Source organism: Helicoverpa armigera, chromosome 28 (assembly GCF_030705265.1).
Source record: "Helicoverpa armigera isolate CAAS_96S chromosome 28, ASM3070526v1, whole genome shotgun sequence".
Classification (NCBI taxonomy): Eukaryota; Metazoa; Arthropoda; class Insecta; order Lepidoptera; family Noctuidae; genus Helicoverpa; species Helicoverpa armigera.
In genome coordinates this window covers 4,362,646-4,389,301 of record NC_087147.1, presented here as the reverse complement: position 1 = coordinate 4,389,301, position 26,656 = coordinate 4,362,646, and the positions used below count along the sequence as shown (strand labels likewise).

The 26,656-nt window shown below is 36.6% G+C and overlaps 1 protein-coding gene across 2 annotated transcripts in view; it reads left to right on the top strand.

The window, feature by feature from the left end:
* Nucleotides 1-26,656, top strand: part of LOC110381483 (neutral alpha-glucosidase AB) — a 66,227-nt gene that overhangs the window by 334 nt on the left and 39,237 nt on the right. Inside the window, exons 2-4 of one of the 2 annotated variants that reach the window (XM_064042410.1) lie at nucleotides 129-363; nucleotides 4,482-4,609; nucleotides 5,017-5,193. In XM_064042410.1, coding sequence (XP_063898480.1) covers nucleotides 130-363; nucleotides 4,482-4,609; nucleotides 5,017-5,193 — 539 coding nt within the window. In that variant the 5' untranslated portion in view covers nucleotide 129. Of the gene's footprint in view, nucleotides 1-128; nucleotides 364-4,481; nucleotides 4,610-5,016; nucleotides 5,231-26,656 lie in introns of both variants that reach the window. The other variant, XM_064042409.1, reaches the window with a different exon arrangement.

Genomic DNA, 26,656 nt, shown 5'->3' with positions numbered 1-26,656 from the left:
TACAACTCCTAAATGACCATTATTAGTGTTTGATGTGATATTTGTGAAGAATTTGACATTACTGAACACGGATGAATTCCCCTGGCGATAGTAGAGTTTTGGCACTAAAATGTCTATTTATATTACAGCATGAAGGCTTTAGGACTTCTTCTGGTCGTCGTTTTAGCGTTAAGTGGAAGCGATGGCGTGGATAAGAACAATTTTAAGACTTGCGACCAGTCTGGTTTCTGCAAGAGGTTGCGTGGTTTTAAACCCGAGAAGTCACAATATACGCTTAACTTAGACACGGTAGTTGTCCATGGGAATGCCTTGTCAGCCGAAGTCAACACAGTGGACACAACAACTCAAGAAAAAACTGTTTTGGTAACTAAACATGTTTATTTTTTTATTTTGTCTATGATCTTACACTTGCATTGGCAACTGGCTGTTTGCCAAGCTATTTTTGTAATAAACTTCTTTCCTGCAGTTAAATATCTGGAATTAAACATAACATGCATCATTTCATCTTCCAAAAAGAAATATTCTACCTATAGATGTGATGGAAAGTTTTCTTCAAATTCAATTAAAAAGTACAAGAAAAAAATCAATTTCAATAACACTCTATTGTGTTCTCAATTGTTTTTTCTTAATTGACTGAAACACTATTTTGCCAATTAAATATTAATACCTATGCAACATAGTATTATTTAAATGAACCATAGCAGGAATTATTTAAATGTTTTCAATGTGACTCCAGAGTGAATACAAAATTGAGTTTCTATAATCTAGCAATTTGAATTGCACACACACCAAGAGAAAGTAGGCTAATGTGTTCATTTAAAAAAAGTGTTTTTCTGTCTTTTGGTGATAAACTGAAATAAACTCAAACATGCCTCAACTGATTTTCACCATTATCGAGATGATGATGAGAGTTTAGGTGTAGGGTAAATACGCCAAATGTCGGCCTCCCCCCAAACTTCGGCCGTCTGTACATTTTCAGCTTGCATTAATTCAAAAGGTAATTAAGTGTTAGTTTTACTCCTCGAATTGCAACCTTGGTTTATACTCTATACGTAAAAATCGTTACTATCCGATTCTGTCACTTACTCTTCTCATACTGAGCGTCAGTAGCGATTGCGCCGTTGAAACATCAAATTGGCACGTAAAGTAGCTTACTCAAAGTGAATACTCACATTTTGGGGATTGATATTAGAACGATAAAACATTTATTTATTTTTGTTTTAAGCTTGATTATCACTAATGGGTTATTTTTACTATATTTTAAGATAGTTTTTTCAGTGTTTTGCGTATATTTTTCAAGGAAAAATAGGAGGCCGCCATTAGGACAACAGTTTTGACTTAAAACCGGAGTCTCGGCCTTGGCCGACTTAAAGAAAATGCAGTCTATTTTATAAATTCCTATTGTACTAATTCCGTTGGCTTAACAAGAGAATTTGCAAAGCTTATAGGCAAATAGATCTATTTTACGTTAAATAGCCAAATAACGGCCGGGGTGATATTAGTTGAATCTCGAGAAATAAAGTACAAGAAATAGGGGCCGACATTAGAATCGTAAATAATCGTAATGTCGACCAGCCTCGAACTCAAGCGCCACTATACAGGCTGATGAAAAAATACTTTTATATTTTTTCATTTTCTCAAAATGAAATTATTTATTATATCGTAAAGGACTTAAGTTTAAATGTAGGAGTTGACAGTTTTGTAGGCATGTTTATGGTAGCATTATAGTTTGGGACTTGCTATCTATTAAACCGGTGTGCGTTCGCGCAGCGGAATGTTGTTGAATTTAAAGATTTTAATTATGCAGATAATTAGTGTAAGACGTCCTATAATTGTGTATGGTAAATAAAAATTTGTGTATGCAGCCATTGTGGAGAAATTCACCAAAAACAGATTCCGCTGGGCGAACGTTGGCGAACGTTGTCCTGGCGGAACTTTTTTTAATCCATAGACTTTAGAAGAAAAGAGATGTGTCCGAAAATTAGTGTGTATTTGTGTATAATTGATTATGTATGAATGAAATCAGTGCATGCATAAACTCCGGAGAAATTCAAGTTTCCGCTACGCGAACGTTTGGCCAGTAGCTGGTTTTCATATAAAGCGCTTACATAGAGAGCTGTAGATTTTTACATACGTTGTTTTGAATTTGTTTATATTTGTTTAAAAAACAGATTTAGAAAAAGTTGTAGGGTTTAAAAGATAAAAATATAAACGTAAAATACACTTATTAGGTCTTAGTTCTTAAAGTATGCAGTTTGGGGTCTAGATTTTCACGTTTACACAAACCTTGTAAGTGTCTCCAACATGTTGCCAAGTATCAATGATGTTCCGTTAGTAATTAAAAAGTTATAGTATATTTTACCATGAACAGATCACTGTTTACAAAGCAGTCGAATATCACGACGTTCTAAAGTAATTGCATGGTAAAATGTATGCCAATAATTAGTTTAATCATTCAACTATTCACTTGCAAAATTTCATGTCATTAAATTCAGTGATTAAAGAAAGACAATTATAATACTGACGGAGCATCGAAACCCTACATAATCCGACCAAGTTCGGATAGCTACAAAAAAGCGGCCGTGCCATATGTCTAAGCAACGTTCTTAACTTGGAAGGTTAGTATATTTATTAATATGGTACAGTTGTGTACACAAGCGTTAGGAAAAAATAAAACAATTGCATTTCTTGAATGAAAAATATTTTTTAATAATAACGCCACTATCTACGACATTTTAGTTAAAATACGTAACGTTTATTAACGTTATTTTTAATCACGTAGTTAAGTAATTTATGTAAGTAATAATAATAAAAATATTTTTGTACACTTATATTTAAATAGAGAAGTACTTGTTAATTGAAGATTTATTTTTATCGTAGATAGTGGCATTATTATTAAAAAAATATTTATCAATCAAGACATACAATTGTTTTATTTTTTCCTAACGCTTGTGTACGCAACTGTACCCTATTAATAAATACTAACCCTCCAAGTTAAGAACGTTGCTTAGACATATGGCACGTCCGCTTTTTTGGAGCTATCCGAACTTGGTCGGATTATATAGGTTTTCGATGCTCCGTCAGTATTATAATTGTTTTTCTTTAATTACTGAATTTAATGACATGAAATTATGCAAGTGAATAGTTGAATGATTAAACTAATTATTGGCATACATTTTACCATGCAATTCCTTTAAATCGTCGTGATATTCGACTGCTTTGTAAACAGTGATCTATTCATGATAAAATATCCTATAACTTTTTAATTACTAACGGAACATCATTGATACTTGGCAACATGTTGGAGACACTTACAAGGTTTGTGTAAACGTGAAAATCTAGACCCCAAACTGCATACTTTAAGAACTAAGACCTAATAAGTGTATTTTACGTTTATATTTTTATCTTTTAAACCCTACAACTTTTTCTAAATCTGTTTTTTAAACAAATATAAACAAATTCAAAACAACGTATGTAAAAATCTACAGCTCTCTACGTAAGCGCTTTATATGAAAACTAGCTAATGGCCAAACGTTCGCGTAGCGGAAACTTGAATTTCTCCGAAGTTTATGCATGCACTGATTTCATTCATACATAATCAATTATACACAAATACACACTAATTTTCGGACACATCTCTTTTCTTCTAAAGTCTATGGATTAAAAAAAGTTCCGCCAGGACAACGTTCGCCAACGTTCGCCCAGCGGAATCTGTTTTTGGTGAATTTCTCCACAATGGCTGCATACACAAATTTTTATTTACCATACACAATTATAGGACGTCTTACACTAATTATCTGCATAATTAAAATCTTTAAATTCAACAACATTCCGCTGCGCGAACGTACACATTAAACCGTTCTTAGCTTAATTAATTAAATTAGCTTAATAAATATAAACGGTTGGTCGTGAATACGACTTTTTTTGTTTAGGGGAAACGAAAAAATATTTTACTATAAATTAAACAAATACAATTACAAATGTATACTTAGTATTATATTAGAATTCTGCTAAAATAAATCGTGTTAATAATATTTGTCACTGCCTTAATTAAAACAGCCTATACCCGGCCGACATTTGGAAAAAACGCGACCGACCTTGGGCCGTGAATGGCCGACTTTAGGGTTTTTCTGTTCTCGACGCATCTAAGCCTTATTACTTTTTTCTTTTCGTAGAAATATCAATCTTATGCCTATCTATACACATGAAATAGATTAATCAAACTATCCAAAACCGCATCAGAAACTATCTTTCGTTGGAAACTGACGGTGCTATAGCGAACCGCAATCAGAAAATCGCTAAGGGGGCCGACATTTGGCGTATTTACCCTACATAATACCCAATTATATTCATGGAAAGATGTTATATATATTTTTTTCTATTTCAATTTTTTTTTTCTATTTCCATTCATGTTACATTATGTGAATATTAAGTCACTTTTCTTTCTTGCTTTATTCTGTATTCCTTTGTTTTGTCCACAGTGGCACTATGCCTTAAGGCTGTCTGCACTTAGCGATGGCACGTTCAGAGTGGAACTAGATGAAGCTGACCCTCTGTACCCGAGGTACAGGACGCTGCTGGCTCTCAAGGGAGAACCTAAGGCTGATGGGTGAGAATATAATTTTATTGAAGGCTTTGTTCTGTCAATGCACATGTACATGCCTTAAAAGCGTCATTTGTATATAATGCAGAAGGATGTGTGTTTTTCAGTGATTGTTTATTTTTACCACAAGAGAAACAAAATGCAAAATTTTAGGCAATATAATATCTGAAAAATGCAAAGAAAACAAACTAAAACTCGCCAGTTTTATTTGCACTCGAAATTGAAGGCTGCCACTATTATGCCAGCCAAAACATCTACTGCTGGCTGGACAAAACTCCTTAAAACTTGCAGGATTTGCCCTTACTAACATGTGTTTTACCGTTTTAGATATCTGAAAATGTTACATGGACTCATAGTTTTGTACTCTTACCTTTTTTACATTCTTCATAACTTCATATAAACCCTTGTTCCAGCCTAAAACTGGTCTCCAACGAGAATGGAAAGCTCACAGTGACCAACAGCCAAGGTCACAAGGTCATCATCACTGCCGAACCCCTGAAGCTGGAGTTCGTAAACCTTGCCGGAGACGTGGCAGTGGTGCTCAATGACAACGGACAGCTGGTTGTGGAACCTCTCCGAGTCAAAAAAGAAAGGATTGATGATGAAGATACTAATATTGTGGAAGTTGTGAGTGTGCTTTTGTGTTTGTTTCGCTTTAAGCCCTTATGCACTGTCTATTTGTATTTTGAAAAACATAGCAAAAGGAAATTGATGATAGTGATTTTCGTGGCAATACAATCCTTTGTCCCACTTCTACAGTTAACGAAGTTTAAATTTAAAACTTAATAGCTTTGTTTAGTTAAGCCATCGAGAAAATTAATTAAGTGATAAATAATCAGTGCATAATGGCTTGTAAGGGTGAGGGTTGAGTCTGCCTCGATTTGTGTTTTGACTGCAAAGGTATTATTAGAAATCATGGTTGGGCTATACTTAAAGTTAAAAATATTTACCCTAGTAGTAATAGCGGGAAAAAGGTGCCTGATGATGTTGCAATAGTGTTTTGTCCAATATGTAATACTTGTGGTGAAGGTGTAAAGTTATAAACATACATACATGTTTATTGTGGTTTCTGTACGGACCGGTTGGGTTTCATAAACAACCTTATGAAATCTTGGTATTATTGTTGTAGTTGTATTAGAATCGTATTCAATATTTGAGCCAAAAATCATCTTAAATCATTTTTAGACCAGTTGTTCCCTTCAGTTTCACCCGCGTATTCAGGGAGCTACATCGCATAAAAAGTTAACTATGTTCTTTCTCATATTCTCGACTATTTGTGTGCCGCATTAAAGGACAATGCCAGGGTCTGGGCTCATAGTTTGCCCAGCAATGGGAGTAGTTCCAGGGGGTTCCTTAGTGCACTCTGAACACGTAATGCAAATATTTTTGAAATCGCTCCCTGGGGTCCTGAGGAAAACCGGTTCAAATATTCTCCACGAAGAGTCACTTTACAAGGCCTGAGCCATTTGCCCAGTAGTAAGAGTGGTCAAAGTAGGTTCTTTACTTCAATCTTAACACGAAATTAAAATATTTTTGAAATCGGTCCCAGGGGTCCCGCGAAAAACCGATTCAAATGTTCTCCTTAGATAGTCACTTAACAAAGTCTTTGGCATTTTCCCAGTAGTGGGAGTGGTCAAAATAGGTTCTTTACTTCACTCTTAACATGAAATCCAAATATTTTTGAAATCGGTCCCTGGGGTCAGGAGAAAAACCGGTTCTAATATTCCACATGAACAGTCGCTTTACAAAGCCTGTCTTATTTACCCAGTAGTGGGAGTGATTGAAATAGGTTCCTTACTTCACTTTTAACATGAAATTAAAATATTTTTGAAATCAGTCCCAGGGGTCCCGAGAAAAACCGATTCAAATGTTCTCCTTAGATAGTCACTTAACAAAGTCTTTGGCATTTGCCCAGTAGTGGGAGTGGTCAAAATAGGTTCTTTACTTCACTCTTAACATGAAATCCAAATATTTTTGAAATCGGCCCCTGGGGTCCGGAGAAAAACCGGTTCTAATATTCCACATGAACAGTCGCTTTACAAAGCCTGTCTTATTTACCCAGTAGTGGGAGTGATTGAAATAGGTTCCTTAATTCACTTTTAACATGAAATTAAAATATTTTTGAAATCAGTCAAAGGAGACCCGAGAAAAAAACTGATTCAAATGTTCTCCTCAGATAGTCACTTAACAAAGCCTTTGGCATTTGCCCAGTAGTGGGAGTGGTCAAAGTAGGTTCTTTACTTCACTCTTAACATGAAATCAAAATATTTTTGAAATCAGTCCTTGGGGTCCGGAGAAAACCCGGTTCTAATATTCCACATGAACAGTCGCTTTACAAAGCCTGTCTTATTTACCCAGTAGTGGGAGTGATTGAAATAGGTTCCTTACTTCACTTTTAACATGAAATTAAAATATTTTTGAAATCAGTCCCAGGGTCCCGAGAAAACCGATTCAAATGTTGTCCTTAGATAGTCACTTAACAAAGTCTTTGGCATTTGCCCAGTAGTGGGAGTGGTCAAAATAGGTTCTTTACTTCACTCTTAACATGAAATCCAAATATTTTTGAAATCGGTCCCTGGGGTCCGGAGAAAAACCGGTTCTAATATTCCACATGAACAGTCGCTTTACAAAGCCTGTCTTATTTACCCAGTAGTGGGAGTGATTGAAATAGGTTCCTTAATTCACTTTTAACATGAAATTAAAATATTTTTGAAATCGGTCAAAGGAGACCCGAGAAAAAAACTGATTCAAATGTTCTCCTCAGATAGTCACTTAACAAAGTCTTTGGCATTTGCCCAGTACTGGGAGTGGTCAAAGTAGGTTCTTTACTTCACTCTTAACATGAAATCAAAATATTTTTGAAATCGGCCCTGGGGTCCGGAGAAAACCGGTTCTAATATTCCACATGAACAGTCGCTTTACAAAGCCTGTCTTATTTACCCAGTAGTGGGAGTGATTGAAATAGGTTCCTTAATTCACTTTTAACATGAAATTAAAATATTTTTGAAATCAGTCCCAGGGTCCCGAGAAAACCGATTCAAATGTTGTCCTTAGATAGTCACTTAACAAAGTCTTTGGCATTTGCCCAGTAGTGGGAGTGGTCAAAATAGGTTCTTTACTTCACTCTTAACATGAAATCCAAATATTTTTGAAATCGGCCCCTGGGGTCCGGAGAAAAACCGGTTCTAATATTCCACATGAACAGTCGCTTTACAAAGCCTGTCTTATTTACCCAGTAGTGGGAGTGATTGAAATAGGTTCCTTAATTCACTTTTAACATGAAATTAAAATATTTTTGAAATCGGTCAAAGGAGACCCGAGAAAAAAACTGATTCAAATGTTCTCCTCAGATAGTCACTTAACAAAGTCTTTGGCATTTGCCCAGTACTGGGAGTGGTCAAAGTAGGTTCTTTACTTCACTCTTAACATGAAATCAAAATATTTTTGAAATCAGTCCTTGGGGTCCGAGAAAACCCGGTTCTAATATTCCACATGAACAGTCGCTTTACAAAGCCTGTCTTATTTACCCAGTAGTGGGAGTGATTGAAATAGGTTCCTTAATTCACTTTTAACATGAAATTAAAATATTTTTGAAATCAGTCCCAGGGGTCCCGAGAAAAACCGATTCAAATGTTGTCCTTAGATAGTCACTTAACAAAGTCTTTGGCATTTGCCCAGTAGTGGGAGTGGTCAAAATAGGTTCTTTACTTCACTCTTAACATGAAATCCAAATATTTTTGAAATCGTCCCTGGGGTCCGGAGAAAACCGGTTCTAATATTCCACATGAACAGTCGCTTTACAAAGCCTGTCTTATTTACCCAGTAGTGGGAGTGATTGAAATAGGTTCCTTAATTCACTTTTAACATGAAATTAAAATATTTTTGAAATCGGTCAAAGGAGACCCGAGAAAAAAACTGATTCAAATGTTCTCCTCAGATAGTCACTTAACAAAGTCTTTGGCATTTGCCCAGTACTGGGAGTGGTCAAAGTAGGTTCTTTACTTCACTCTTAACATGAAATCAAAATATTTTTGAAATCAGTCCTTGGGGTCCGGAGAAAACCCGGTTCTAATATTCCACATGAACAGTCGCTTTACAAAGCCTGTCTTATTTACCCAGTAGTGGGAGTGATTGAAATAGGTTCCTTAATTCACTTTTAACATGAAATTAAAATATTTTTGAAATCAGTCCCAGGGTCCCGAGAAAACCGATTCAAATGTTGTCCTTAGATAGTCACTTAACAAAGTCTTTGGCATTTGCCCAGTAGTGGGAGTGGTCAAAATAGGTTCTTTACTTCACTCTTAACATGAAATCCAAATATTTTTGAAATCGTCCCTGGGGTCCGGAGAAAACCGGTTCTAATATTCCACATGAACAGTCGCTTTACAAAGCCTGTCTTATTTACCCAGTAGTGGGAGTGATTGAAATAGGTTCCTTAATTCACTTTTAACATGAAATTAAAATATTTTTGAAATCGGTCAAAGGAGACCCGAGAAAAACTGATTCAAATGTTCTCCTCAGATAGTCACTTAACAAAGTCTTTGGCATTTGCCCAGTACTGGGAGTGGTCAAAGTAGGTTCTTTACTTCACTCTTAACATGAAATCAAAATATTTTTGAAATCAGTCCTTGGGGTCCGGAGAAAACCCGGTTCTAATATTCCACATGAACAGTCGCTTTACAAAGCCTGTCTTATTTACCCAGTAGTGGGAGTGATTGAAATAGGTTCCTTAAAAAAACTGATTCAAATGTTCTCCTCAGATAGTCACTTAACAAAGTCTTTGGCATTTGCCCAGTACTGGGAGTGGTCAAAGTAGGTTCTTTACTTCACTCTTAACATGAAATCAAAATATTTTTGAAATCAGTCCTTGGGGTCCGGAGAAAACCCGGTTCTAATATTCCACATGAACAGTCGCTTTACAAAGCCTGTCTTATTTACCCAGTAGTGGGAGTGATTGAAATAGGTTCCTTAATTCACTTTTAACATGAAATTAAAATATTTTTGAAATCGGTCAAAGGAGACCCGAAAAAACTGATTCAAATGTTCTCCTCAGATAGTCACTTAACAAAGTCTTTGGCATTTGCCCAGTACTGGGAGTGGTCAAAGTAGGTTCTTTACTTCACTCTTAACATGAAATCAAAATATTTTTGAAATCAGTCCTTGGGGTCCGGAGAAAACCCGGTTCTAATATTCCACATGAACAGTCGCTTTACAAAGCCTGTCTTATTTACCCAGTAGTGGGAGTGATTGAAATAGGTTCCTTAATTCACTTTTAACATGAAATTAAAATATTTTTGAAATCGGTCAAAGGAGACCCGAGAAAAAAACTGATTCAAATGTTCTCCTCAGATAGTCACTTAACAAAGCCTTTGGCATTTGCCCAGTAGTGGCAGTGGTCAAAGTAGGTTCTTTACTTCACTCTTAACATGAAATCAAAATATTTTTGAAATCAGTCCTTGGGGTCCGGAGAAAACCCGGTTCTAATATTCCACATGAACAGTCGCTTTACAAAGCCTGTCTTATTTACCCAGTAGTGGGAGTGATTGAAATAGGTTCCTTACTTCACTTTTAACATGAAATTAAAATATTTTTGAAATCGGTCAAAGGAGACCGAGAAAAAACTGATTCAAATGTTCTCCTCAGATAGTCACTTAACAAAGTCTTTGGCATTTGCCCAGTACTGGGAGTGGTCAAAGTAGGTTCTTTACTTCACTCTTAACATGAAATCAAAATATTTTTGAAATCAGTCCTTGGGGTCCGGAGAAAACCCGGTTCTAATATTCCACATGAACAGTCGCTTTACAAAGCCTGTCTTATTTACCCAGTAGTGGGAGTGATTGAAATAGGTTCCTTAATTCACTTTTAACATGAAATTAAAATATTTTTGAAATCAGTCAAAGGAGACCGAGAAAAACTGATTCAAATGTTCTCCTCAGATAGTCACTTAACAAAGCCTTTGGCATTTGCCCAGTAGTGGCAGTGGTCAAAGTAGGTTCTTTACTTCACTCTTAACATGAAATCAAAATATTTTTGAAATCAGTCCTTGGGGTCCGGAGAAACCCGGTTCTAATATTCCACATGAACAGTCGCTTTACAAAGCCAGTCTTATTTACCCAGTAGTGGGAGTGATTGAAATAGGTTCCTTACTTCACTTTTAACATGAAATTAAAATATTTTTGAAATCGGTCAAAGGAGACCGAGAAAAACTGATTCAAATGTTCTCCTCAGATAGTCACTTAACAAAGTCTTTGGCATTTGCCCAGTACTGGGAGTGGTCAAAGTAGGTTCTTTACTTCACTCTTAACATGAAATCAAAATATTTTTGAAATCAGTCCTTGGGGTCCGGAGAAAACCCGGTTCTAATATTCCACATGAACAGTCGCTTTACAAAGCCTGTCTTATTTACCCAGTAGTGGGAGTGATTGAAATAGGTTCCTTACTTCACTTTTAACATGAAATTAAAATATTTTTGAAATCGGTCAAAGGAGACCCGAAAAAACTGATTCAAATGTTCTCCTCAGATAGTCACTTAACAAAGTCTTTGGCATTTGCCCAGTACTGGGAGTGGTCAAAGTAGGTTCTTTACTTCACTCTTAACATGAAATCAAAATATTTTTGAAATCAGTCCTTGGGGTCCGGAGAAAACCCGGTTCTAATATTCCACATGAACAGTCGCTTTACAAAGCCTGTCTTATTTACCCAGTAGTGGGAGTGATTGAAATAGGTTCCTTAATTCACTTTTAACATGAAATTAAAATATTTTTGAAATCGGTCAAAGGAGACCGAGAAAAAACTGATTCAAATGTTCTCCTCAGATAGTCACTTAACAAAGTCTTTGGCATTTGCCCAGTACTGGGAGTGGTCAAAGTAGGTTCTTTACTTCACTCTTAACATGAAATCAAAATATTTTTGAAATCAGTCCTTGGGGTCCGGAGAAAACCCGGTTCTAATATTCCACATGAACAGTCGCTTTACAAAGCCTGTCTTATTTACCCAGTAGTGGGAGTGATTGAAATAGGTTCCTTAATTCACTTTTAACATGAAATTAAAATATTTTTGAAATCGGTCAAAGGAGACCCGAGAAAAACTGATTCAAATGTTCTCCTCAGATAGTCACTTAACAAAGTCTTTGGCATTTGCCCAGTACTGGGAGTGGTCAAAGTAGGTTCTTTACTTCACTCTTAACATGAAATCAAAATATTTTTGAAATCAGTCCTTGGGGTCCGGAGAAAACCCGGTTCTAATATTCCACATGAACAGTCGCTTTACAAAGCCTGTCTTATTTACCCAGTAGTGGGAGTGATTGAAATAGGTTCCTTACTTCACTTTTAACATGAAATTAAAATATTTTTGAAATCGGTCAAAGGAGACCCGAGAAAAAAACTGATTCAAATGTTCTCCTCAGATAGTCACTTAACAAAGTCTTTGGCATTTGCCCAGTACTGGGAGTGGTCAAAGTAGGTTCTTTACTTCACTCTTAACATGAAATCAAAATATTTTTGAAATCAGTCCTTGGGGTCCGGAGAAAACCCGGTTCTAATATTCCACATGAACAGTCGCTTTACAAAGCCTGTCTTATTTACCCAGTAGTGGGAGTGATTGAAATAGGTTCCTTAATTCACTTTTAACATGAAATTAAAATATTTTTGAAATCGGAGAGACCGAGAAAAAACTGATTCAAATGTTCTCCTCAGATAGTCACTTAACAAAGTCTTTGGCATTTGCCCAGTACTGGGAGTGGTCAAAGTAGGTTCTTTACTTCACTCTTAACATGAAATCAAAATATTTTTGAAATCAGTCCTTGGGGTCCGGAGAAACCCGGTTCTAATATTCCACATGAACAGTCGCTTTACAAAGCCTGTCTTATTTACCCAGTAGTGGGAGTGATTGAAATAGGTTCCTTAATTCACTTTTAACATGAAATTAAAATATTTTTGAAATCGGTCAAAGGAGACCGAGAAAAAACTGATTCAAATGTTCTCCTCAGATAGTCACTTAACAAAGTCTTTGGCATTTGCCCAGTACTGGGAGTGGTCAAAGTAGGTTCTTTACTTCACTCTTAACATGAAATCAAAATATTTTTGAAATCAGTCCTTGGGGTCCGGAGAAAACCCGGTTCTAATATTCCACATGAACAGTCGCTTTACAAAGCCTGTCTTATTTACCCAGTAGTGGGAGTGATTGAAATAGGTTCCTTAATTCACTTTTAACATGAAATTAAAATATTTTTGAAATCGGTCAAAGGAGACCGAGAAAAAACTGATTCAAATGTTCTCCTCAGATAGTCACTTAACAAAGTCTTTGGCATTTGCCCAGTACTGGGAGTGGTCAAAGTAGGTTCTTTACTTCACTCTTAACATGAAATCAAAATATTTTTGAAATCAGTCCTTGGGGTCCGGAGAAAACCCGGTTCTAATATTCCACATGAACAGTCGCTTTACAAAGCCTGTCTTATTTACCCAGTAGTGGGAGTGATTGAAATAGGTTCCTTACTTCACTTTTAACATGAAATTAAAATATTTTTAAATCGGTCAAAGGAGACCCGAGAAAAAACTGATTCAAATGTTCTCCTCAGATAGTCACTTAACAAAGTCTTTGGCATTTGCCCAGTACTGGGAGTGGTCAAAGTAGGTTCTTTACTTCACTCTTAACATGAAATCAAAATATTTTTGAAATCAGTCCTTGGGGTCGGAGAAAACCCGGTTCTAATATTCCACATGAACAGTCGCTTTACAAAGCCTGTCTTATTTACCCAGTAGTGGGAGTGATTGAAATAGGTTCCTTACTTCACTTTTAACATGAAATTAAAATATTTTTGAAATCGGTCAAAGGAGACCCGAGAAAAAAACTGATTCAAATGTTCTCCTCAGATAGTCACTTAACAAAGTCTTTGGCATTTGCCCAGTACTGGGAGTGGTCAAAGTAGGTTCTTTACTTCACTCTTAACATGAAATCAAAATATTTTTGAAATCAGTCCTTGGGGTCCGGAGAAAACCCGGTTCTAATATTCCACATGAACAGTCGCTTTACAAAGCCTGTCTTATTTACCCAGTAGTGGGAGTGATTGAAATAGGTTCCTTAATTCACTTTTAACATGAAATTAAAATATTTTTGAAATCGGTCAAAGGAGACCGAGAAAAAACTGATTCAAATGTTCTCCTCAGATAGTCACTTAACAAAGCCTTTGGCATTTGCCCAGTAGTGGCAGTGGTCAAAGTAGGTTCTTTACTTCACTCTTAACATGAAATCAAAATATTTTTGAAATCAGTCCTTGGGGTCCGGAGAAAACCCGGTTCTAATATTCCACATGAACAGTCGCTTTACAAAGCCTGTCTTATTTACCCAGTAGTGGGAGTGATTGAAATAGGTTCCTTACTTCACTTTTAACATGAAATTAAAATATTTTTGAAATCGGTCAAAGGAGACCGAGAAAAACTGATTCAAATGTTCTCCTCAGATAGTCACTTAACAAAGTCTTTGGCATTTGCCCAGTACTGGGAGTGGTCAAAGTAGGTTCTTTACTTCACTCTTAACATGAAATCAAAATATTTTTGAAATCAGTCCTTGGGGTCCGGAGAAAACCCGGTTCTAATATTCCACATGAACAGTCGCTTTACAAAGCCTGTCTTATTTACCCAGTAGTGGGAGTGATTGAAATAGGTTCCTTAATTCACTTTTAACATGAAATTAAAATATTTTTGAAATCAGTCAAAGGAGACCGAGAAAAAACTGATTCAAATGTTCTCCTCAGATAGTCACTTAACAAAGCCTTTGGCATTTGCCCAGTAGTGGCAGTGGTCAAAGTAGGTTCTTTACTTCACTCTTAACATGAAATCAAAATATTTTTGAAATCAGTCCTTGGGGTCCGGAGAAACCCGGTTCTAATATTCCACATGAACAGTCGCTTTACAAAGCCTGTCTTATTTACCCAGTAGTGGGAGTGATTGAAATAGGTTCCTTACTTCACTTTTAACATGAAATTAAAATATTTTTGAAATCGGTCAAAGGAGACCGAGAAAAACTGATTCAAATGTTCTCCTCAGATAGTCACTTAACAAAGTCTTTGGCATTTGCCCAGTACTGGGAGTGGTCAAAGTAGGTTCTTTACTTCACTCTTAACATGAAATCAAAATATTTTTGAAATCAGTCCTTGGGGTCCGGAGAAAACCCGGTTCTAATATTCCACATGAACAGTCGCTTTACAAAGCCTGTCTTATTTACCCAGTAGTGGGAGTGATTGAAATAGGTTCCTTACTTCACTTTTAACATGAAATTAAAATATTTTTGAAATCGGTCAAAGGAGACCCGAGAAAAACTGATTCAAATGTTCTCCTCAGATAGTCACTTAACAAAGTCTTTGGCATTTGCCCAGTACTGGGAGTGGTCAAAGTAGGTTCTTTACTTCACTCTTAACATGAAATCAAAATATTTTTGAAATCAGTCCTTGGGGTCCGGAGAAAACCCGGTTCTAATATTCCACATGAACAGTCGCTTTACAAAGCCTGTCTTATTTACCCAGTAGTGGGAGTGATTGAAATAGGTTCCTTACTTCACTTTTAACATGAAATTAAAATATTTTTGAAATCGGTCAAAGGAGACCGAGAAAAAACTGATTCAAATGTTCTCCTCAGATAGTCACTTAACAAAGTCTTTGGCATTTGCCCAGTACTGGGAGTGGTCAAAGTAGGTTCTTTACTTCACTCTTAACATGAAATCAAAATATTTTTGAAATCAGTCCTTGGGGTCCGGAGAAAACCCGGTTCTAATATTCCACATGAACAGTCGCTTTACAAAGCCTGTCTTATTTACCCAGTAGTGGGAGTGATTGAAATAGGTTCCTTACTTCACTTTTAACATGAAATTAAAATATTTTTGAAATCGGTCAAAGGAGACCCGAGAAAAAAACTGATTCAAATGTTCTCCTCAGATAGTCACTTAACAAAGTCTTTGGCATTTGCCCAGTACTGGGAGTGGTCAAAGTAGGTTCTTTACTTCACTCTTAACATGAAATCAAAATATTTTTGAAATCAGTCCTTGGGGTCCGGAGAAACCCGGTTCTAATATTCCACATGAACAGTCGCTTTACAAAGCCTGTCTTATTTACCCAGTAGTGGGAGTGATTGAAATAGGTTCCTTACTTCACTTTTAACATGAAATTAAAATATTTTTGAAATCGGTCAAAGGAGACCCGAAAAAACTGATTCAAATGTTCTCCTCAGATAGTCACTTAACAAAGTCTTTGGCATTTGCCCAGTACTGGGAGTGGTCAAAGTAGGTTCTTTACTTCACTCTTAACATGAAATCAAAATATTTTTGAAATCAGTCCTTGGGGTCCGGAGAAAACCCGGTTCTAATATTCCACATGAACAGTCGCTTTACAAAGCCTGTCTTATTTACCCAGTAGTGGGAGTGATTGAAATAGGTTCCTTACTTCACTTTTAACATGAAATTAAAATATTTTTGAAATCGGTCAAAGGAGACCCGAAAAAACTGATTCAAATGTTCTCCTCAGATAGTCACTTAACAAAGTCTTTGGCATTTGCCCAGTACTGGGAGTGGTCAAAGTAGGTTCTTTACTTCACTCTTAACATGAAATCAAAATATTTTTGAAATCAGTCCTTGGGGTCCGGAGAAAACCCGGTTCTAATATTCCACATGAACAGTCGCTTTACAAAGCCTGTCTTATTTACCCAGTAGTGGGAGTGATTGAAATAGGTTCCTTAATTCACTTTTAACATGAAATTAAAATATTTTTGAAATCAGTCAAAGGAGACCGAGAAAAAACTGATTCAAATGTTCTCCTCAGATAGTCACTTAACAAAGCCTTTGGCATTTGCCCAGTAGTGGCAGTGGTCAAAGTAGGTTCTTTACTTCACTCTTAACATGAAATCAAAATATTTTTGAAATCAGTCCTTGGGGTCCGGAGAAAACCCGGTTCTAATATTCCACATGAACAGTCGCTTTACAAAGCCTGTCTTATTTACCCAGTAGTGGGAGTGATTGAAATAGGTTCCTTACTTCACTTTTAACATGAAATTAAAATATTTTTGAAATCGGTCAAAGGAGACCCGAGAAAAAAACTGATTCAAATGTTCTCCTCAGATAGTCACTTAACAAAGTCTTTGGCATTTGCCCAGTACTGGGAGTGGTCAAAGTAGGTTCTTTACTTCACTCTTAACATGAAATCAAAATATTTTTGAAATCAGTCCTTGGGGTCCGGAGAAAACCCGGTTCTAATATTCCACATGAACAGTCGCTTTACAAAGCCTGTCTTATTTACCCAGTAGTGGGAGTGATTGAAATAGGTTCCTTAATTCACTTTTAACATTTGCCCAGTAGTGGGAGTGGTCAAAATAGGTTCTTTACTTCACTCTTAACATGAAATCCAAATATTTTTGAAATCGTCCCTGGGGTCCGGAGAAAACCGGTTCTAATATTCCACATGAACAGTCGCTTTACAAAGCCTGTCTTATTTACCCAGTAGTGGGAGTGATTGAAATAGGTTCCTTAAAAACTGATTCAAATGTTCTCCTCAGATAGTCACTTAACAAAGTCTTTGGCATTTGCCCAGTACTGGGAGTGGTCAAAGTAGGTTCTTTACTTCACTCTTAACATGAAATCAAAATATTTTTGAAATCAGTCCTTGGGGTCCGGAGAAACCCGGTTCTAATATTCCACATGAACAGTCGCTTTACAAAGCCTGTCTTATTTACCCAGTAGTGGGAGTGATTGAAATAGGTTCCTTAATTCACTTTTAACATGAAATTAAAATATTTTTGAAATCAGTCAAAGGAGACCCGAGAAAAAAACTGATTCAAATGTTCTCCTCAGATAGTCACTTAACAAAGCCTTTGGCATTTGCCCAGTAGTGGGAGTGGTCAAAGTAGGTTCTTTACTTCACTCTTAACATGAAATCAAAATATTTTTGAAATCAGTCCTTGGGGTCCGGAAAACCCGGTTCTAATATTCCACATGAACAGTCGCTTTACAAAGCCTGTCTTATTTACCCAGTAGTGGGAGTGATTGAAATAGGTTCCTTACTTCACTTTTAACATGAAATTAAAATATTTTTGAAATCAGTCAAAGGGTCCCGAGAAAAACCGATTCAAATGTTCTCCTTAGATAGTCACTTAACAAAGTCTTTGGCATTTGCCCAGTAGTGGGAGTGGTCAAAATAGGTTCTTTACTTCACTCTTAACATGAAATCAAAATATTTTGAAATCGTCCCTGGGGTCCGGAGAAAACCGGTTCTAATATTCCACATGAACAGTCGCTTTACAAAGCCTGTCTTATTTACCCAGTAGTGGGAGTGATTGAAATAGGTTCTTTAATTCACTTTTAACATGAAATTAAAATATTTTTGAAATCGGTCAAAGGAGACCCGAGAAAAAAACTGATTCAAATGTTCTCCTCAGATAGTCACTTAACAAAGTCTTTGGCATTTGCCCAGTACTGGGAGTGGTCAAAGTAGGTTCTTTACTTCACTCTTAACATGAAATCAAAATATTTTTGAAATCAGTCCTTGGGGTCCGGAGAAACCCGGTTCTAATATTCCACATGAACAGTCGCTTTACAAAGCCTGTCTTATTTACCCAGTAGTGGGAGTGATTGAAATAGGTTCCTTACTTCACTTTTAACATGAAATTAAAATATTTTTGAAATCGGTCAAAGGAGACCCGAGAAAAAAACTGATTCAAATGTTCTCCTCAGATAGTCACTTAACAAAGTCTTTGGCATTTGCCCAGTACTGGGAGTGGTCAAAGTAGGTTCTTTACTTCACTCTTAACATGAAATCAAAATATTTTTGAAATCAGTCCTTGGGGTCCGGAGAAAACCCGGTTCTAATATTCCACATGAACAGTCGCTTTACAAAGCCTGTCTTATTTACCCAGTAGTGGGAGTGATTGAAATAGGTTCCTTACTTCACTTTTAACATGAAATTAAAATATTTTTGAAATCGGTCAAAGGAGACCCGAGAAAAACTGATTCAAATGTTCTCCTCAGATAGTCACTTAACAAAGTCTTTGGCATTTGCCCAGTACTGGGAGTGGTCAAAGTAGGTTCTTTACTTCACTCTTAACATGAAATCAAAATATTTTTGAAATCAGTCCTTGGGGTCCGGAGAAAACCCGGTTCTAATATTCCACATGAACAGTCGCTTTACAAAGCCTGTCTTATTTACCCAGTAGTGGGAGTGATTGAAATAGGTTCCTTAATTCACTTTTAACATGAAATTAAAATATTTTTGAAATCAGTCAAAGGAGACCGAGAAAAAACTGATTCAAATGTTCTCCTCAGATAGTCACTTAACAAAGCCTTTGGCATTTGCCCAGTAGTGGCAGTGGTCAAAGTAGGTTCTTTACTTCACTCTTAACATGAAATCAAAATATTTTTGAAATCAGTCCTTGGGGTCCGGAGAAAACCCGGTTCTAATATTCCACATGAACAGTCGCTTTACAAAGCCTGTCTTATTTACCCAGTAGTGGGAGTGATTGAAATAGGTTCCTTACTTCACTTTTAACATGAAATTAAAATATTTTTGAAATCGGTCAAAGGAGACCCGAGAAAAAAACTGATTCAAATGTTCTCCTCAGATAGTCACTTAACAAAGTCTTTGGCATTTGCCCAGTACTGGGAGTGGTCAAAGTAGGTTCTTTACTTCACTCTTAACATGAAATCAAAATATTTTTGAAATCAGTCCTTGGGGTCCGGAGAAAACCCGGTTCTAATATTCCACATGAACAGTCGCTTTACAAAGCCTGTCTTATTTACCCAGTAGTGGGAGTGATTGAAATAGGTTCCTTACTTCACTTTTAACATGAAATTAAAATATTTTTGAAATCAGTCCTTGGGGTCCGGAGAAAACCCGGTTCTAATATTCCACATGAACAGTCGCTTTACAAAGCCTGTCTTATTTACCCAGTAGTGGGAGTGATTGAAATAGGTTCCTTAATTCACTTTTAACATGAAATTAAAATATTTTTGAAATCAGTCAAAGGAGACCGAGAAAAAACTGATTCAAATGTTCTCCTCAGATAGTCACTTAACAAAGCCTTTGGCATTTGCCCAGTAGTGGCAGTGGTCAAAGTAGGTTCTTTACTTCACTCTTAACATGAAATCAAAATATTTTTGAAATCAGTCCTTGGGGTCCGGAGAAAACCCGGTTCTAATATTCCACATGAACAGTCGCTTTACAAAGCCTGTCTTATTTACCCAGTAGTGGGAGTGATTGAAATAGGTTCCTTACTTCACTTTTAACATGAAATTAAAATATTTTTGAAATCGGTCAAAGGAGACCCGAGAAAAAAACTGATTCAAATGTTCTCCTCAGATAGTCACTTAACAAAGTCTTTGGCATTTGCCCAGTACTGGGAGTGGTCAAAGTAGGTTCTTTACTTCACTCTTAACATGAAATCAAAATATTTTTGAAATCAGTCCTTGGGGTCCGGAGAAACCCGGTTCTAATATTCCACATGAACAGTCGCTTTACAAAGCCTGTCTTATTTACCCAGTAGTGGGAGTGATTGAAATAGGTTCCTTAATTCACTTTTAACATTTGCCCAGTAGTGGGAGTGGTCAAAATAGGTTCTTTACTTCACTCTTAACATGAAATCCAAATATTTTTGAAATCGGCCCTGGGGTCCGGAGAAAACCGGTTCTAATATTCCACATGAACAGTCGCTTTACAAAGCCTGTCTTATTTACCCAGTAGTGGGAGTGATTGAAATAGGTTCCTTAAAAACTGATTCAAATGTTCTCCTCAGATAGTCACTTAACAAAGTCTTTGGCATTTGCCCAGTACTGGGAGTGGTCAAAGTAGGTTCTTTACTTCACTCTTAACATGAAATCAAAATATTTTTGAAATCAGTCCTTGGGGTCCGGAGAAAACCCGGTTCTAATATTCCACATGAACAGTCGCTTTACAAAGCCTGTCTTATTTACCCAGTAGTGGGAGTGATTGAAATAGGTTCCTTAATTCACTTTTAACATGAAATTAAAATATTTTTGAAATCAGTCAAAGGAGACCCGAGAAAAAAACTGATTCAAATGTTCTCCTCAGATAGTCACTTAACAAAGCCTTTGGCATTTGCCCAGTAGTGGGAGTGGTCAAAGTAGGTTCTTTACTTCACTCTTAACATGAAATCAAAATATTTTTGAAATCAGTCCTTGGGGTCCGAGAAAACCCGGTTCTAATATTCCACATGAACAGTCGCTTTACAAAGCCTGTCTTATTTACCCAGTAGTGGGAGTGATTGAAATAGGTTCCTTACTTCACTTTTAACATGAAATTAAAATATTTTTGAAATCGGTCAAAGGAGACCCGAGAAAAACTGATTCAAATGTTCTCCTCAGATAGTCACTTAACAAAGTCTTTGGCATTTGCCCAGTACTGGGAGTGGTCAAAGTAGGTTCTTTACTTCACTCTTAACATGAAATCAAAATATTTTTGAAATCAGTCAAAGGAGACCGAGAAAAAACTGATTCAAATGTTCTCCTCAGATAGTCACTTAACAAAGCCTTTGGCATTTGCCCAGTAGTGGCAGTGGTCAAAGTAGGTTCTTTACTTCACTCTTAACATGAAATCAAAATATTTTTGAAATCAGTCCTTGGGGTCCGGAGAAAACCCGGTTCTAATATTCCACATGAACAGTCGCTTTACAAAGCCTGTCTTATTTACCCAGTAGTGGGAGTGATTGAAATAGGTTCCTTACTTCACTTTTAACATGAAATTAAAATATTTTTGAAATCGGTCAAAGGAGACCGAGAAAAAACTGATTCAAATGTTCTCCTCAGATAGTCACTTAACAAAGTCTTTGGCATTTGCCCAGTACTGGGAGTGGTCAAAGTAGGTTCTTTACTTCACTCTTAACATGAAATCAAAATATTTTTGAAATCAGTCCTTGGGGTCCGGAGAAACCCGGTTCTAATATTCCACATGAACAGTCGCTTTACAAAGCCTGTCTTATTTACCCAGTAGTGGGAGTGATTGAAATAGGTTCCTTACTTCACTTTTAACATGAAATTAAAATATTTTTGAAATCGGTCAAAGGAGACCCGAGAAAAACTGATTCAAATGTTCTCCTCAGATAGTCACTTAACAAAGTCTTTGGCATTTGCCCAGTACTGGGAGTGGTCAAAGTAGGTTCTTTACTTCACTCTTAACATGAAATCAAAATATTTTTGAAATCAGTCCTTGGGGTCCGGAGAAAACCCGGTTCTAATATTCCACATGAACAGTCGCTTTACAAAGCCTGTCTTATTTACCCAGTAGTGGGAGTGATTGAAATAGGTTCCTTACTTCACTTTTAACATGAAATTAAAATATTTTTGAAATCGGTCAAAGGAGACCCGAGAAAAAAACTGATTCAAATGTTCTCCTCAGATAGTCACTTAACAAAGTCTTTGGCATTTGCCCAGTACTGGGAGTGGTCAAAGTAGGTTCTTTACTTCACTCTTAACATGAAATCAAAATATTTTTGAAATCAGTCCTTGGGGTCCGGAGAAAACCCGGTTCTAATATTCCACATGAACAGTCGCTTTACAAAGCCTGTCTTATTTACCCAGTAGTGGGAGTGATTGAAATAGGTTCCTTACTTCACTTTTAACATGAAATTAAAATATTTTTGAAATCAGTCCCAGGGGTCCCGAGAAAAACCGATTCAAATGTTCTCCTCAGATAGTCACTTAACAAAGTCTTTGGCATTTGCCCAGTACTGGGAGTGGTCAAAATAGGTTCTTTACTTCACTCTTAACATGAAATCAAAATATTTTTGAAATCAGTCCCTGGGGTCCGGAGAAAACCGGTTCTAATATTCCACATGAACAGTCGCTTTACAAAGCCTGTCTTATTTACCCAGTAGTGGGAGTGATTGAAATAGGTTCTTTAATTCACTTTTAACATGAAATTAAAATATTTTTGAAATCGGTCAAAGGAGACCGAGAAAAACTGATTCAAATGTTCTCCTCAGATAGTCACTTAACAAAGTCTTTGGCATTTGCCCAGTACTGAGAGTGGTCAAAGTAGGTTCTTTACTTCACTCTTAACATGAAATCAAAATATTTTTGAAATCAGTCCTTGGGGTCCGGAGAAAACCCGGTTCTAATATTCCACATGAACAGTCGCTTTACAAAGCCTGTCTTATTTACCCAGTAGTGGGAGTGATTGAAATAGGTTCCTTACTTCACTTTTAACATGAAATTAAAATATTTTTGAAATCGGTCAAAGGAGACCGAGAAAAAACTGATTCAAATGTTCTCCTCAGATAGTCACTTAACAAAGTCTTTGGCATTTGCCCAGTACTGGGAGTGGTCAAAGTAGGTTCTTTACTTCACTCTTAACATGAAATCAAAATATTTTTGAAATCAGTCCTTGGGGTCCGGAGAAAACCCGGTTCTAATATTCCACATGAACAGTCGCTTTACAAAGCCTGTCTTATTTACCCAGTAGTGGGAGTGATTGAAATAGGTTCCTTACTTCACTTTTAACATGAAATTAAAATATTTTTGAAATCGGTCAAAGGAGACCCGAGAAAAAAACTGATTCAAATGTTCTCCTCAGATAGTCACTTAACAAAGTCTTTGGCATTTGCCCAGTACTGGGAGTGGTCAAAGTAGGTTCTTTACTTCACTCTTAACATGAAATCAAAATATTTTTGAAATCAGTCCTTGGGGTCCGGAGAAAACCCGGTTCTAATATTCCACATGAACAGTCGCTTTACAAAGCCTGTCTTATTTACCCAGTAGTGGGAGTGATTGAAATAGGTTCCTTAATTCACTTTTAACATGAAATTAAAATATTTTTGAAATCAGTCAAAGGAGACCCGAGAAAAAAACTGATTCAAATGTTCTCCTCAGATAGTCACTTAACAAAGCCTTTGGCATTTGCCCAGTAGTGGCAGTGGTCAAAGTAGGTTCTTTACTTCACTCTTAACATGAAATCAAAATATTTTTGAAATCAGTCCTTGGGGTCCGGAGAAACCCGGTTCTAATATTCCACATGAACAGTCGCTTTACAAAGCCTGTCTTATTTACCCAGTAGTGGGAGTGATTGAAATAGGTTCCTTACTTCACTTTTAACATGAAATTAAAATATTTTTGAAATCGGTCAAAGGAGACCCGAGAAAAAAACTGATTCAAATGTTCTCCTCAGATAGTCACTTAACAAAGTCTTTGGCATTTGCCCAGTACTGGGAGTGGTCAAAGTAGGTTCTTTACTTCACTCTTAACATGAAATCAAAATATTTTTGAAATCAGTCCTTGGGGTCCGGAGAAAACCCGGTTCTAATATTCCACATGAACAGTCGCTTTACAAAGCCTGTCTTATTTACCCAGTAGTGGGAGTGATTGAAATAGGTTCCTTACTTCACTTTTAACATGAAATTAAAATATTTTTGAAATCAGTCCTTGGGGTCCGGAGAAAACCCGGTTCTAATATTCCACATGAACAGTCGCTTTACAAAGCCTGTCTTATTTACCCAGTAGTGGGAGTGATTGAAATAGGTTCCTTAATTCACTTTTAACATGAAATTAAAATATTTTTGAAATCAGTCAAAGGAGACCCGAGAAAAAAACTGATTCAAATGTTCTCCTCAGATAGTCACTTAACAAAGCCTTTGGCATTTGCCCAGTAGTGGCAGTGGTCAAAGTAGGTTCTTTACTTCACTCTTAACATGAAATCAAAATATTTTTGAAATCAGTCCTTGGGGTCCGGAGAAAACCCGGTTCTAATATTCCACATGAACAGTCGCTTTACAAAGCCTGTCTTATTTACCCAGTAGTGGGAGTGATTGAAATAGGTTCCTTACTTCACTTTTAACATGAAATTAAAATATTTTTGAAATCGGTCAAAGGAGACCCGAGAAAAAAACTGATTCAAATGTTCTCCTCAGATAGTCACTTAACAAAGTCTTTGGCATTTGCCCAGTACTGGGAGTGGTCAAAGTAGGTTCTTTACTTCACTCTTAACATGAAATCAAAATATTTTTGAAATCAGTCCTTGGGGTCCGGAGAAAACCCGGTTCTAATATTCCACATGAACAGTCGCTTTACAAAGCCTGTCTTATTTACCCAGTAGTGGGAGTGATTGAAATAGGTTCCTTAATTCACTTTTAACATTTGCCCAGTAGTGGGAGTGGTCAAAATAGGTTCTTTACTTCACTCTTAACATGAAATCCAAATATTTTTGAAATCGGCCCCTGGGGTCCGGAGAAAAACCGGTTCTAATATTCCACATGAACAGTCGCTTTACAAAGCCTGTCTTATTTACCCAGTAGTGGGAGTGATTGAAATAGGTTCCTTAAAAAAACTGATTCAAATGTTCTCCTCAGATAGTCACTTAACAAAGTCTTTGGCATTTGCCCAGTACTGGGAGTGGTCAAAGTAGGTTCTTTACTTCACTCTTAACATGAAATCAAAATATTTTTGAAATCAGTCCTTGGGGTCCGGAGAAAACCCGGTTCTAATATTCCACATGAACAGTCGCTTTACAAAGCCTGTCTTATTTACCCAGTAGTGGGAGTGATTGAAATAGGTTCCTTAATTCACTTTTAACATGAAATTAAAATATTTTTGAAATCAGTCAAAGGAGACCCGAGAAAAAAACTGATTCAAATGTTCTCCTCAGATAGTCACTTAACAAAGCCTTTGGCATTTGCCCAGTAGTGGGAGTGGTCAAAGTAGGTTCTTTACTTCACTCTTAACATGAAATCAAAATATTTTTGAAATCAGTCCTTGGGGTCCGGAGAAAACCCGGTTCTAATATTCCACATGAACAGTCGCTTTACAAAGCCTGTCTTATTTACCCAGTAGTGGGAGTGATTGAAATAGGTTCCTTACTTCACTTTTAACATGAAATTAAAATATTTTTGAAATCGGTCAAAGGAGACCCGAGAAAAAAACTGATTCAAATGTTCTCCTCAGATAGTCACTTAACAAAGTCTTTGGCATTTGCCCAGTACTGGGAGTGGTCAAAGTAGGTTCTTTACTTCACTCTTAACATGAAATCAAAATATTTTTGAAATCAGTCAAAGGAGACCCGAGAAAAAAACTGATTCAAATGTTCTCCTCAGATAGTCACTTAACAAAGCCTTTGGCATTTGCCCAGTAGTGGCAGTGGTCAAAGTAGGTTCTTTACTTCACTCTTAACATGAAATCAAAATATTTTTGAAATCAGTCCTTGGGGTCCGGAGAAAACCCGGTTCTAATATTCCACATGAACAGTCGCTTTACAAAGCCTGTCTTATTTACCCAGTAGTGGGAGTGATTGAAATAGGTTCCTTACTTCACTTTTAACATGAAATTAAAATATTTTTGAAATCGGTCAAAGGAGACCCGAGAAAAAAACTGATTCAAATGTTCTCCTCAGATAGTCACTTAACAAAGTCTTTGGCATTTGCCCAGTACTGGGAGTGGTCAAAGTAGGTTCTTTACTTCACTCTTAACATGAAATCAAAATATTTTTGAAATCAGTCCTTGGGGTCCGGAGAAAACCCGGTTCTAATATTCCACATGAACAGTCGCTTTACAAAGCCTGTCTTATTTACCCAGTAGTGGGAGTGATTGAAATAGGTTCCTTACTTCACTTTTAACATGAAATTAAAATATTTTTGAAATCGGTCAAAGGAGACCCGAGAAAAAAACTGATTCAAATGTTCTCCTCAGATAGTCACTTAACAAAGTCTTTGGCATTTGCCCAGTACTGGGAGTGGTCAAAGTAGGTTCTTTACTTCACTCTTAACATGAAATCAAAATATTTTTGAAATCAGTCCTTGGGGTCCGGAGAAAACCCGGTTCTAATATTCCACATGAACAGTCGCTTTACAAAGCCTGTCTTATTTACCCAGTAGTGGGAGTGATTGAAATAGGTTCCTTACTTCACTTTTAACATGAAATTAAAATATTTTTGAAATCAGTCAAAGGGTCCCGAGAAAAACCGATTCAAATGTTCTCCTCAGATAGTCACTTAACAAAGTCTTTGGCATTTGCCCAGTAGTGGGAGTGGTCAAAATAGGTTCTTTACTTCACTCTTAACATGAAATCAAAATATTTTTGAAA